Raw genomic sequence first — 13,725 nt, forward strand, 5'->3', positions numbered from 1 at the left:
TTGCAGAGATTCAAACACAGTAGAACTGCTTTTAACTTTCATGGTTATTAAAGGTTTTTTACCAACCACAAATAGGCACATATTGAGAAAAGCAGATCAAAGGACACCCATGATTTTAAGAGAAGATTCCGACATGAATCCTATTTTCGCAGTTAAACTAACATGACCAGCTTCAGAAAAATTTAAACAAGTCACGGGCAAACATACTTTGATGAATACTCTTTTTTTCCACTTGCTGAAGCAATCTTCACCTCGCCGTTCTGCTACGAAGTACTAAAGCAGTTCACAGTTCCATACATCAAACTATTTCAAGATGCTGTTTCTATGTATTAGTTGTTGGAGCTCAGCTCTACCTAGTATCTCTCAAGAATAGGAAAATCCTAGGTTGTTTTTTTCTCTGAACAAGGTCACAAATATGAGGAAAAACGTAGATCGTTTTACCAAACCCAACTCAGAAAGTCCATCTCAGACCCAATCAACTAGCACAGGTAGACAAAAACCAACTCATACAGAGGTATCATGTTATCTTCACATTTTGGAGAAGCCGAGCTGCCACAGAACCCATCCTTCTTGCTTCCCAGTCATCAAGCTTCCCATTCTTTTTATGGATGACCTCTTTAAGTTCCGAAAGTTCCTTCTTGTTATAATCTAAGGAAACAAATGTGTCTTCAGAGATCTCTTCATCTTCATCATTTTCATACTTAGATCTATCTTCTTCAGCATGGCTTGGAACTTGTTTTTGTGGAACCACAGCTTGATTTTTTAAACCCATAATGAAAAGCTGGATACAATCATGCTGATATTTAGTGTCCATCTGAATCACATCACGGAGTTACTATCAATTTAAAACAGTGAAAGAAAATACTGGAATTGAAACTGCAAATAGAGAAAGCTGGTACCTTTGTTTTTGGAATGGTTTTCACCTCAAAGTTGTTCTTCCACATCTCCAACATCTGTTTATGAACAGTTGTGGATCGAATCTCATAGCCCAACTGAAACAAAATTTGTGCAACTATAGCTAAAAATGTGACTAAAAAAAAGAGAGAAAAAACTTTGGATATAAGAAAAGTGTCCTTCAGAAACTTGGGCATTGTGATGCTGGTAGATAGTTTACCAAAATTGTGGTCCTAGGACCTGATAAGCTGAATATCGTCTGCATAAGTGGCTCCAGGAGATGCTCTGCATAGACCTTCAATCCACATAAGAATTTGAAGATAGACAACTCAGTTTCATAATATCATCACTGCTTTAGCAGAGTAGAGTTACAAAAAAAAATTCAGGAAGTTAACAGTATGACTAAAATACTTTTGACAATAAATGATTATTTCAACGAGAGTGCAGTGCTGATCAAATTGATTTTAGAAATCATCACATATTAAACAAACATGTAATAATTGAATTAGCAAAAACAGAAGGAAAGAGAACAAATAATGGTGAGAAATGCCATTATAAAAAATAAAAATAAAATGGTGAGATATGTAACAAGCCCCCCTTCCCCTATAAAAAATAGCACAACAAGAGAAAACCCATATCTAATTCATGAATTTTCTTTTTGTTTTTCCCATCTAAGCTCATCAATCACTGTCCTTATTGACAAAATGAACAGTAATAGGTTTTAAACTCAAGCCATTCTTTATTTCTTACTCATGTAGTAAAAGTTCATTCCTCAGAAAATCTATTTGTTTGAAGGATGTCAGGCTCCTTTCGGCACCAAGGAGTATGGAAGGCCATCCATATCTTCAAATAATGAAGGTTTAAAGCTAGATCCAAAGAGGAGCTTGTTTGGGGCAATCTTGAGTGTGAATTTTCTAGGAAACAATAAATTTAAGTATAGAGAAATTCTGGGGAAACAGTTGAAAGATTCCTAGGTGTCTTTTAAACTGGCTCAAAATCTGAATTTCTTATTTTGATCCCTAAAAATTCTTTTTAATTACCTAATAAAGTCTTTACGAAAGGAGGAAAAGAATAAGATCTCAGGTTGATGTAAGTTCAACTATTTTTCTATGTGCTTTCTCAGTTAGCCAGGAGTCATCAATGTGGCTTCCATCAACTAAACTCCCCAACTTGACAGATGGGTAGGCCAAATCCAAATTTGTATTTTCATTCAACACAAGGGGTCTCCTTAGAAATCAAAGACCAGAAAAGAAAAAATGCTTCCAGCCAGACCAAGAATAAAGTTTTTTTTTTTTTTTTTTTAAATGTAGACAGAATAAAGTTAACAACCCTAAAATTGAATGAGGGAATCAAAGTTTAGAACATTGAGCAAAAGGTAATCCTGACATTCTGATAATGGTAATCAAGGATAGACAAATAAAACAAATAGATGGGAACGAGAGAAGCAGAGAGCAATAAAATGGAAAACAGGAGAAATTAAAGCAAAACATCCGACCTCCTCTCTTCATTTTATTGAGCCACTTATCTAGAAGAGACAAAGATGGTCCTTACTAGGAAGTAAGGTCAAAAAAAGGATTGGTGACTGGGGCATTGAAGCAAAATAAATAATTGAAAAAGATGTATCATGGTATAAGTAGTGATTTTTTTTTATTTTTTATTTTTGAGAAAATGGTGTAAGTAGTGATAAATATTGCTACCACAACAAAAGAGATTCTAATAGTGGAGAAGGGAGATACCAGAGGGAGATAAAAGGAAGATTTGAAAAGAATTTTTCAAGAATTCACAAAAAAATAAAAATATATTGATAAGCTGCTTCAAGAAAGCAATATCCAATCACTGAGCATAGTCATTCTTTTAATTCTCTCTTTTTTTTAATATTGAAAAAAAAAGAAACTCTTTTTTTGGCATTTTGGCATGTTAATAGTACTGGAAATACACAATATCTCTAAACAAATTTGCCTTTTCTGTAGGGTTTCCAATATTAAGCCAAAGTAAGCACTAGAAATTTAACAAGAGAGAGAACATATCGTCCCTCTTTTCTTATTGGCCCATGATAGGAAACTGTAACAGAATTACTTACATGAAGCATAAATCATGCCCAAACTTCAAAGCAGTAGATTAATATATTTTTCCATAGAGAAAAGCAGGAATTCAAGTCCTTTATGAATATAAGGAATGCTTGCTTAGCTCAATAAAATATTCTCCATCTAAGACCTTACAACATCAGTTCCAATAATGTAATCAAATGGAGGATCAACAGCTTGAATGTGATTCTTATTTCCCCAGTCCAGTTCTGCTACATTGATAGACCCAAATGACCCTGCAATAATAGGAAGTACAGAGACATGTGAAAAAATTATAAAATAACCATTACTTTATGTGAAGTTGGGTCCAAACCTATCCCAAAATAACTAGCCAACTTAGTAAACCTCTTAACCAACTAATAAACTCAAGATTTTTGTACTTACTAATCCATGTGGGACTATTCCTTAACACTCCCCCTAAGGTGTAGGCCGTCTTTTGTGGCTCTACATGGGGATAATTTGGGTAGAGGCCCACATATGAGTACCTGCTCTGATACCATGTAAAGTTGGGTCCAAGCCTATCCCAAAATGACTAGCCAACTTAGTAAACCTCTTCACCAACTAATAAACTCAATATCTTTGTACTACTAATCCATGTGAGACTATTCCTTAACCAAACTTTCAAGACCAGCAAAATAAAATAATTAAAGCAGATCCTGAGCTTCACATACAATTGTAAAACACCACTAAAGCCTGGTTTTAATTAGTTTGCCCAACATTTAATATCTGAACAGGACCAGCAAAAAGCAACTTTCCAGGCATGTTAGCCCAAAAGACATGTCATCCAGGCATGCATTTGCCCCAATTTTTGTTAAATTGCATCCACTACTAGAAGTGATCTGAAAGATTCTAGAAAGATATAAAAGAGGGTACTCAACTTAACTTACTATTAAAGACCTATCCTAAACTCCGAAACCTTGACAATGAATGAAATGTGAAAAAGATATACCCTTAAACCTATCCCAGAATAGGCTAACACACCCAACGTCCATACCCTAGGTTGAGGCCCGCAGGCACATAACAATCCACTACACTTCTATAGAAACGTCCTTAGAGGCCATTATAAATAGAAGAATCTAGTCTGTTCTTTCTCAGTTGTAATTGCAATTATAATAGTGGAAAATTCGTGCAATAGACTAAGCAAAACCCTAAACCTCTTTTTTGTTATCTTGTGTTTTGCGTGTGAAACTATTTCTCACTTTTTCCTCTCAAGTTATCACAGGTTCCTAACGTAATATCAAGTACACATATTTTATAAAGTAAACAACAATTAATTACCTATCTATAGAATCTTACCATCACATTTAAACTAGCAAAGCCAGCTAATACACAAGCCCTTCAATGCAACTATCTTATTACCCTTTTCTATTGAGGCAAAAACTTTCTCTGTTTCATCCATTCTATGGGTAATGAAATATTATCTTCTTATCAATAATTCTAAATATGCAGTTCTTAATCTTTAATTTCTTTAATTTTAATATACAATCTCCATATCTTCACCATTGAACCCAAAGGCCTGCTTTCCTACTGTCAAAGATTGCATTCTGCTGACCTCAACTTCCCGAGTTTCTCAAACCCAACTTGTCTAAATCACCTTATTTATAACTTCAGACTCCTGTCACAGACAGATCAGACACGGTATCTCTGACAAGCATTACTTTATAGTGTAACCATGACAAAATATTTGATCAGCTAGAACCCAAAGCTTATCTTACCCTAAATTAAACTTAACGCACTTCATGAAGTGTGGAGGAAGTTGTATGGAAATTCAGGATTCTCACAACCCTGGTGACCATGTCTGAGGTCTCTTAAGGGTCCATATGTAATTTTATCAAAGCTGCTATCTAGGTTAAATTATACCATAAGTATTGACACCTGTCCAGGCTTCAACACCATTGTTCCCTTATCCTTCTTTGCAGCTTTACTGCATTCATAATATGTTACTATTAAACTCCTCTATTGCAGAGAACCCTATCTAAAGGGAAGACCAGCAAATAACAATCTTCTAGTGAAAGAAAAGTGCACTTGAAACCTTTTGAATATCTTTTTTTTTTTAAATGATGTATATATTAACAAAGAGAGAACAATACAGAATCTGGGGAGTAAAACCCAAACAACAAGAGATTGGAGGGCTGATCCCTGCTTGGCAAGCACTAAACCTTTTGAATATTTGTTGAAATGTTTTTGATTTGATAGTCTCAACTAAAATATGAAACAATAGCCAGTTTTGATTAATCAAATTTAGTTTAAACCATGTTACTTTAGTTCAAACAATGGTCAACTTTTTTCCATTTCAAGAATTTTTTTAGTTCAAACCATGTATTTCAGTGTCTCTCTTTGGTATAACATCTATCTTAAATAAAAAACAAATTCATCTAAATTTCCCAAAATAAACTTCGTCTCCATGAATTTTGAGGTTCCTTATTACGCACTTACTCATATGAGAAAAGTTGAGCCTATACAAAAAAAATACTTATGACGCAGTAATGCTACAATCAGATTGTAATATATTTGGCAAGAGAGATCCTCTGATGCTGAGCAATCTGGAAGATACAAATTTTATACAAGGCATAGGAAGAAAGCAGCACAGAAAGAGTTTTTTTTTTAGTAGTTGCCAGTTCTTGGAAAGTTAACAACTGGAAAGTCAGCAATTATCTTCTTCATAGGCAGCAATTGTCTTAGTTTAGAAGAACCATAAAGAGGAAGCCAGTTTAGTAGTCGTTTGTGTTGAAAAAAATCTGAAGGTTGCTGGAATTCTTCTATCTACTTTAGAAAGCTCAAGTTGAATTGTAATTAGACAACACGGCCATAGGAATGTCTTAAGTACAGGACGTAAGTGGAGATTATAAAAAAGGGGTTGAAGGGAGTTACAGTAACATATATTCAGATGGAAACCAATAGAGTGGCAGAGCCCTTTCGCTCAGAATTTATCTTCTTCTGCTGTGTTTTTCTTAGTTTTGTCGCCTGTGTTTAACCCAGCCCACCTGTAGCTTCTAAGACTGCTTCACCCTCTCTTTTTCAGTAAACTCATTCAATTCATGGAACAAAGCACACATATAAAGAATTCAGCCCTTGGTTTAGTGATTGAATTTGAGCCAGCCCTTGTAATGATTTGTCCATTCTTTCATACTGTGGAAGAAGAAGAAAGCATATCAACAGACTTGGCATCCTAGGCAAACAACATTCTGTTTGTTGCGTCTATCTTTCCATCTACCCTTTCTTTTTAAGTAATTAGCTGAATCACAAACAAACCATGAACATATTTGGAGGCTAGATGAAGTTTCTAAATCAATAGATTAGGTCTGCATTGACTCTGAAGGAAAGGAAAAATGGAAGCATGATCATGTACCTAGAGTTCAAACTGGTTAAAAACCTAGCAGAACATTGCATTTTTTTACACGAGAGACAATCATATGTCTAAAAAAGTTTAAAAGATTATGGAATGAAGCTTTCTCCAGCACTTATAAGGCAAAATAATAAGATAAAAGTTCTTCAAATGGATCTAATTACAGAAAAGACCCATTTAATCCTAACAATTGCAATTCGAAACTCCGAGCATCAAAACACACCTGGATCATGATTTGTTTGTGCGATCCTCGAAGTATTGCGCTCTACATTCCTCATAAGCAGTGGCAGCACCTCTACTTGGTCAGTTGAAACTACATCACATCCAAGAAGTGCCATGCCTAAAAGCAGAGTAGATGAAGATATGAGCATTCCACCTTCAGTAGTTACATACTTACATAAATAATAATATATACAGACGAATTATTTTTTTCAAAATTTATTTCATTTCTGGTAGTTTTTATCATTTTCTCTGAACTCATAATTGATAATAAAAAAGTCATCCATAAAACACAGAGATAAAAAAAGGGTAAGAAAGCCTTACCAAACCCAGCTACACCACAACCTGCTCCAAGTTCAATGACTCGTTTCCCTTTCAACTTAACAGGAGAAAACCTTCCTTTTCTGCAATTCTTTTCCTGAGCCAATGCTATTAGATTATATAATTGGACAACTCAATCAGAAGTCAAAATATGCAGACAACTATACGAAAGACTAGCTGTCCAAACGGACAGAAAAAAATAAGGTGCTCAAGAAAACAACTCAATTCAAGCTTTTCTGGAAGATATCATTGATTTCTTACACCCGACAATAACTTGTACACGAATATTTGCCTCAGGCTAGGTGAGCTTGAATATAGTGATCAGATAGTTGTTGTAAAAAATTCTAATTCTTGACAAATAATTTTTTTAAAAAAAAAAGTTAATGAAGTCTATTCTGTACAAAATACCTCCGTAAGACCATGTAAACCCTGAAGTAGGGGTGGCTATGGGTTAGGTTCGGGCCAGATCAGGTCGGGTCAACTTAAACATGTTGTTAAATGCTCTGACCCGAACCTGGCTCGTTTATTAATTGAGTCAGGTGAATAAACCCATACCCAACCCATTTATAACTTGGTTTGGTTTCAGGTCATGGGTTACTGTGTTGGGTCAAAATTTGCCACCTCTACCCAGAAGCATTTGCTGGCAACTTTTAGGTCACCATCTGGACGATTCAGTAGGCAATACCTGGTCTACATCCCACAAGAGCTCCAAACAAAAGAATATGTTATATGGCAGAAAAACACTCAAAAAAACGGTTTTACTGATTTCATAGCACACATGTTACAACATTTTAAGACATGGAAACATATTAATAATGTCCTAACTCCAGTTAGCTGTTTATAAGATATCATCATGACTTCCGGTCAGCAGAACAATTCTTACCGATTCAAATGTGTCCTAATTGTTGACAAAGAGTCAACTGAAGATGAATTCCCAGTTTCACATCATTTGCAGAATCAAATGTTTTTTTCTAAAAATATGAGAAATTACCAGATATTTAACAAAGACCATTGATGCATCCCAAACCGTTGTTCCCAAATGCTTTGAGTTTGGGTCCTACATTATGACAAAAAGAACAAATTACGTTCCTATATGGAAGCCACGGTGGCTGAAAGAGAAAAATACAGCGTATGCTCAGCTTCACCAAAACAGTTATAGCAGAAGGCAAAAGAAAATTGTGCATAACAACCACATTTCTATCCCACAAAAGCTTAAGGGATTAGTAAGATGAGTTTCTTATTGCTTTCATAGGAAACAATGGGAAAAATAAACCGAGAAAGCATAAACCCAAGAAAACCAGTCGAAAGGAATTCATTTTAAATAGGAAATATTTTTTCAATGGGAAAATTGATCAAAGGAAAATTAATTTTTCTGTTATTTTGTTTTCCTGTGACAGCATAATCAGTCCCTAAAAGAGCATTGGTATTACAGTCTACAAAAATGTGATAAGAGTTACCTACTTGAGAAAACTGCAATTGCTGACCCAGAACTTCAAGTGCCACAGCTGACGTGTTTGGAGAATTTAACCTGGAAAGGCATGACGGTCTTCACATGGAAGGAAACTAGAAGAACCTAAGAAGATACCAAACAGCTAAAGCAAGGTAGACTATTGACGTTCTGGCGCACATCATTTAAAACTTTCTAATCCATTAAAATTGAGTATCTGCAACCCACCACGAGAGAATCAGAAACTCTATTCACACAATCAAAGAAGTTTAACTGTTTCGCATCAATTCTCCTCGACCGGTACTCCGCCCTCCCACTTTCCAGCATATTGTACAGCCAGAAAGTTTCTCATACAAATGGAAATGCCTTCACTGATGTACACTAACATTTTCGAACCTTTTTAACCTCGCCAAACCATGATACAACCAAAACCATTTTCAGGAACCAAGCAATTTATTCAGGCATTGCGTTTGTACACTATATCACCCCTACCACTCCAAAGAACCTCTGCTTTCAGATACCCTAAATGACATATTCAGGACGACATGGTTTGGAGTTTTATCCAGAACCGAGGGTCTATCATATTTAAATTTAAACGAAAAATACAAACAGGACCATTATCAGCGAAAGAAAATACCGCAAATGATGGTTTTTTGAGTGCGAAATATCTCAGATACCTGTGATCCTCCATTAGCGCGCTGCACAGTTGTGTTCCTCGACAAAGGACAAGTTAGCTGTGACTCGTGACGAAGTGGCGAGCTTGTATTTTCGAAGATTTTCAAACCTTTGTTGATCCTCACAGCCTCCCAGTACTGGCTAACTGATAAACGATACGATATGATACGATGGGAGCAGCGTTCGGTTCGACAGGAATGCGAAGCGCCCGAAATGTGTACAGAAGGGCCGAAAGGGTTGAACGGTACTTTCTTCCTTTGGCCTTTTTTCCTCATAAAGATGCAAGCAAATCAGAGTAATTAGTCTTTTCATCCCACCATTTTTTTAACCTGCATATATCTTCTACCAGAGGCTTTTGTTTCCTTTAATAAATCTATTCCTCAGTGTTCAGAACAAAATGGACTTCCTGGATCTTCCCTATGTACCTCTAATCTATTCAACTCATAATCCCCTGAGATATTCAACATATAGAAGTTGTATTTGCAAATAAAAATAAAAATAAACATGCCGATGACTGAGTGAGCAAGAGGTTGCCGGAATCCACAACTCCCTTCTGAATTGGCTGCTCCAGTTTATGACTGCAGATTATTGTTGGTGATGAAGCTGACCAGGCGAACGTCCTGATCTTTGGCAATGGAATAGAGCTTTTAATATTAATTAAAGAGAAATTAACTGTCTCATTTTTTTTGTTTTTCTTTCCTTCTCTCTTCTTTTCTCTCTTCTTTGCTATGCTAAACAGATCCGACCCCGTCCATAAATAGGAAATGTTGCGGCCCACTCTCCTCGTATGTCCCGCAGACTATCAAGAAATCGCATCCAGCCATTGCGGGGGCTGAAAGTGCAAAAGAGAGCCGGTCATTCTGTGGTCCCCATAAGGTAGGAACAGCTAGTTCTGTGGTCAAACCCGCTGCCCTTACACATAAAAAAAGGGTCTGGCCTCTGGATGCTCTTTGAGAATGGTTCATACTGTGTCTGCTTGAGGGAGAGAGAGAGAGAGATGGGTGTGAACAAAGCAGAGGTAGAAGCTGCGTTGACGTCGAAGATGAAACCGACCCATCTCGTAAGACTAAAATCTCCCCTTATTTTATCGTGTTTTTCTGTCACATTCCCTTTTTTCCCGTGCATCAAAAAATTATTTTGAAGCCCGGGTTTGTTGAAGATAATATGATATGCGACTGCGCTTTAGGGTTCTTTTTTTCTCTGGAACTTGGAGAAATGATGGAATATAAGGGCCCAAAGATGGATGCCTTGCGGTTTTATACTCCATACGATTAATACTGTTTTTGTTTGATGAGGTGTTGATTCTCTGCTGTTTTTCAGTACTCGAGTATGATTTTGACTGCTAGGAAGAACGATTTAGTTCTTCTGTTTGTTCTTCCTATGGAGTCTGGTAGTTGAAAATGAATTGCTTTAAATATTTTGTCCTGTTAGGGACTTGGGGGAGAATGTTTTGGTTGTTTATCTTTCGTGTATCTTCTCTTTAGCTGTTGAGATTCATATTCATCTGAGATTCTTTTCACAGTTGACAGGGCGGTATATGAGATTTTTGCTATAATTGTGCTTCTGAGCTTGTTTGTAGTCATTTTAATTCGATGGGTATAGTTTTCCATCATTTTGTCAAAGACACCATTTGTGCCTCAACAGGAGAACAAAACAATGGGAAAATCATTAGGTTTTAGGGGAAATCATTTTCCCTTGGACTAATTTTCTCATTGGAAAAAAAAAATTATTGAAAAAAATTCCCTTTGACTGGTTTTCTTACATATGGGAAAATTATTTATGGTGTTTGTATTTATACTAGAAAGAAATTATTTTTTATTAATATTAAAAGTAAGAGGTAAGTGATCAAGAACTTTCAGTGCTTCTTGGTTTATTCTTTCTATCTTTTCCTATCCTTTTTAACATTTCTTAAATCTAAGAGGAATCAAGAAGAATCAATTGGAAAAATTTCCCGTCCCCAAAAATGGCGCAGATGTCGGAAAATTTTCGTCAATGGGAAAAATTTCCTACACTTTCCTTTTACACAAACACACCCTAATTGGTAAAGTTGGTAGCATCAGATTTCTTAACTTTGGTTCAGATGTATGGCATTGATTAATATTACAATATACCTTTATGCTGCTGTTTTTTTTTTTTTTAAGAATCTTTAAGTTTAATTAATTTGTGGCTTCAGGACTTCCAAAGTGTTCTTGCACTTGATTTCACAATACTCCCTTCTTGTAGAAAACTCTGGAAATGCAAATTTCTTGTACCCTTCTAAATCAAACTTGTGAACATGTTATGTTTCATGTCCTATTTTTCCACACTTCTTCCATTGTTGCTGATTTACTTCCTCAAATGCAGGAAGTAGTCGACACCTCCGGAGGGTAAGATCGATTTGACAAAGGCTACTCAAGTGGTTTGGAAACGTCTCTTTTGAAAATATTGAAATGACTGATCATCTGATTGGTTGACAACGTTTTATTGTTTTCAGATGCGGTGCAAGTTTTGCTATTGAGATAGTCTCAGAACAATTCGAAGGGAAGAGATTGCTGGAGAGGCACAGGTTGGTAAATGCTGCATTGGAAGAACAGATGAAAGAGATCCATGCTCTTTCCATAAAGAAAGCCCTCACTCCAGCTCAGTGGCAACAGCAAGAAGACTCCAACAAAACTACTACTCAATAGGTGCCACATTTGATGACTGGTTACCATATTTGCCTCTGCATGGGCTAATCTGTGATTGAACTGTTTACTCTATTCAGATACATGAAAGAACTGCAATTTACGACTACATTTCCATCTTTAGACCGAAATTGCATCATTGCCTTCATTATGGGAAATCATTAGGTTCTCTCTAAGATAAATAAATTTCCTTTGTCATCCCTCCCAATCCTCAGGCCCTCGTCGAGATATCTAGCCACTGGGTCAGTAAAAACAATGTCTGAGACGTTTAATTTCTTAACTAAGACATCAATCGACATGATAAAAAGGAATGAAGCTTGGAAGCAATCAAGGATACGTTATCTCCAGCCAACCCTCTGGATTGAAAATCGCCAGCAGAAGGTCGTAATTTTTTCGGAATATGTTCATCAGCTACAGATTAGATGGTTCAAGTTAGCAACCAGTATAATATGAACAGAAGAGATACGAGGTTTGAGATTTCTGTACCTGATAAGGCTCGATGGTGGAACTCTCAAATTTGATATCAACTCTCTATGTGAAATGAAAACGAAGAACAGCTCAAGTAAGCTGAAATGCTTTCAGGAAATCAATTTTGTTGCAGGAATTTTGTTGGACTTGACCCAAAAAAAAAACAAAAAAACTCAACTGATTTGGAAGCAATCTTGTAAGAGGCCACGATAGACAGCTCCCCTGTCAAAATCTTCAGTCCCCTTACACTGAAATTGATGACATTAAAAGCTTTCCCCTGCTGAAAATGAAATTTGTCAATTAAATTCTCTCGGTACTATTTGACGATCACGAATTAGGAGATATGTTCAAACAGCCTAACCTATTTTCGTTCAAGTTGAAATTTTATACATTTGGGAAGATTAAAGTGCCAATTTTCGTCTTACCTTATCGACATCAATGGTCTGTAAAAAGTCACCCAGAGTGACGAAATCTCGCAATCCGAGCTTTGTTCTCTTCGAACCCAGGATCGTAACTGTACTATAAACGAGCTTCCAACGTCCATTTACCTTATCCAGATTTTCGGTGGGTTCAGGCGTTGGGTTGTGAGACTCCAACAGCTTCACCAAATTTTCAATCTCGGCTTTCTTTGCTGATGGGATTCCGAATATCCCCCTATTGATGCCTTGAAAATGCATTTCAGCAGAGAGTCCCACTCGGTCAGTGAAGGAGAATGCAAAAATTGAAGTTCAGAAACAGCAAATTGTTTACTGTGTGTACCTTCAATCGTCTGATACAGGTCAGTTTTGACATCAGTAACCTCCTCTCCGTCGACCACGTTAGAGCTTTGACTCTCTGCTTGAATAGAAAATCGCCCGGATCCAGATGCGTGCCCTCTGATTGGTGAGCTTTTAATCTGCACAGGAATAGCTGAGATCGATTTGGAGCCCTTTGTTATAGGGAACTTGGGTTTTGCTGCTACATGGTGAGAAGCTGGGAATAGTGAATTGAGAAGCTCAGCAGCCATGGATACAATGCAAGATTTGTATTAGAGACAGAAAATCTGTTTTTGCAGAAAGGAGAAGGATCCCCGGTGCAGAGTTAGTGACAGCAAGACAAAGAAGACGGTAGTAGTATTCTATCAAATCTACACAACATGTTTGCTTGCTTACCAGTTACCAGTTATCCTATGTTTATGGGACCTCGGAGGAAGAACAGCAGCTCAGATGAGAATCCACTGGATAAGCTCCTCGAACAGAACAATTTAAGATTTCCAGTGGTGTCTTTTCAAATCGAAGACACCTGGAGAGATTTATAAAGAATCTCTTTGAGTCTGGTTTTGTTGCTTCCAAGATTTCTCTGCAATGATAAAAAGCAAGTTGAAGATAGGATCAGCAGAATCAATGGCTTAGGACCCTGAGGTTGAAGAATGGTGGGTTTGCATTAATTTGCAGTATCCATCCCCATCCAGAATTTGAACTATCAGAAATTTTGATTCTGTGTAGAGAATCAATTAACTAATAATCTATTAAATCCAATTTATGAAAAATGTAGACAGTTTAAATCTATCATATGTAATTAATTGTCATGTTATATAAAATTGTCTCTTTGCAGCTGTAATGGCCAAAA

The 13,725-nt window shown here is 36.5% G+C and overlaps 3 protein-coding genes across 4 annotated transcripts; 1 reads left to right on the plus strand and 2 right to left on the minus strand.

The window, feature by feature from the left end:
• Window positions 1–16: 16 nt before the first annotated feature.
• On the minus strand, window positions 17–9,691 carry LOC137959729 (uncharacterized). The gene is made up of 9 exons (XM_068807064.1): window positions 8,989–9,691; window positions 8,326–8,392; window positions 7,856–7,921; window positions 6,868–6,961; window positions 6,548–6,664; window positions 3,114–3,214; window positions 1,115–1,189; window positions 900–992; window positions 17–814 (listed from the first exon to the last, which is right to left on the minus strand). Exons 1-9 carry the CDS (start codon window positions 9,000–9,002, stop codon window positions 518–520), a joined length of 924 nt encoding a protein of 307 aa, XP_068663165.1. The 5' UTR covers window positions 9,003–9,691; the 3' UTR covers window positions 17–517.
• Window positions 9,692–9,902: 211 nt separating this feature from the next.
• LOC137958459 (protein BOLA2-like) lies at window positions 9,903–11,780 on the plus strand. The gene is made up of 3 exons (XM_068805492.1): window positions 9,903–10,046; window positions 11,330–11,352; window positions 11,460–11,780. The coding sequence occupies exons 1-3, from the start codon at window positions 9,930–9,932 to the stop codon at window positions 11,650–11,652; spliced, it is 333 nt and encodes a 110-aa protein (XP_068661593.1). The 5' UTR covers window positions 9,903–9,929; the 3' UTR covers window positions 11,653–11,780.
• A 15-nt stretch (window positions 11,781–11,795) lies between these two features.
• LOC137958458 (fibrillin protein 5 homolog) lies at window positions 11,796–13,475 on the minus strand. Of its 2 annotated transcripts, none has more exons than XM_068805491.1 (7): window positions 13,269–13,475; window positions 12,877–13,159; window positions 12,543–12,781; window positions 12,296–12,394; window positions 12,136–12,180; window positions 11,987–12,060; window positions 11,796–11,880 (listed from the first exon to the last, which is right to left on the minus strand). In XM_068805491.1, the coding sequence occupies exons 2-7, from the start codon at window positions 13,121–13,123 to the stop codon at window positions 11,811–11,813; spliced, it is 774 nt and encodes a 257-aa protein (XP_068661592.1). In that variant the 5' UTR covers window positions 13,124–13,159; window positions 13,269–13,475; the 3' UTR covers window positions 11,796–11,810. The 2 variants fall into 2 exon arrangements, with proteins under 2 accessions (XP_068661592.1, XP_068661591.1); XM_068805490.1 differs by having other exon boundaries at window positions 12,296–12,397.
• Between the last annotated feature and the right edge of the window lie 250 nt (window positions 13,476–13,725).

Source organism: Aristolochia californica, unplaced genomic scaffold, assembly GCF_029961685.1.
Source record: "Aristolochia californica isolate CCGP_79_NKW_82.1479 unplaced genomic scaffold, dmAriCali1.0.hap1 SCAF_3, whole genome shotgun sequence".
Classification (NCBI taxonomy): domain Eukaryota; kingdom Viridiplantae; phylum Streptophyta; class Magnoliopsida; order Piperales; family Aristolochiaceae; genus Aristolochia; species Aristolochia californica.

What these genes read in the sequence shown, in the direction of transcription:
- LOC137959729 (XM_068807064.1), bottom strand. An exon ending in TTGTGGTGTAGCTGGGTTTG is followed by an intron (nt 6,665 to 6,867) that starts GTAAGGCTTTCT and finishes CTCTGCTTTTAG; the next exon opens with GCATGGCACTTCTTGGATGT. An exon ending in AAACCATTCCAAAAACAAAG is followed by an intron (nt 815 to 899) that starts GTACCAGCTTTC and finishes GATGTGATTCAG; the next exon opens with ATGGACACTAAATATCAGCA.
- LOC137958458 (XM_068805490.1), bottom strand. Translation starts at nt 13,123, where the DNA reads ATGGCTGCTGAGCTTCTCAATTCACTATTCCCAGCTTCTCACCATGTA. An exon ending in CCTGTATCAGACGATTGAAG is followed by an intron (nt 12,782 to 12,876) that starts GTACACACAGTA and finishes TGCATTTTCAAG; the next exon opens with GCATCAATAGGGGGATATTC. An exon ending in GAGGGTTGGCTGGAGATAAC is followed by an intron (nt 11,881 to 11,986) that starts GTATCCTTGATT and finishes CCCAGTGGCTAG; the next exon opens with ATATCTCGACGAGGGCCTGA.
- LOC137958459 (XM_068805492.1), top strand. Translation starts at nt 9,930, where the DNA reads ATGCTCTTTGAGAATGGTTCATACTGTGTCTGCTTGAGGGAGAGAGAG. An exon ending in AGATGAAACCGACCCATCTC is followed by an intron (nt 10,047 to 11,329) that starts GTAAGACTAAAA and finishes CCTCAAATGCAG; the next exon opens with GAAGTAGTCGACACCTCCGG. An exon ending in GTAGTCGACACCTCCGGAGG is followed by an intron (nt 11,353 to 11,459) that starts GTAAGATCGATT and finishes TATTGTTTTCAG; the next exon opens with ATGCGGTGCAAGTTTTGCTA.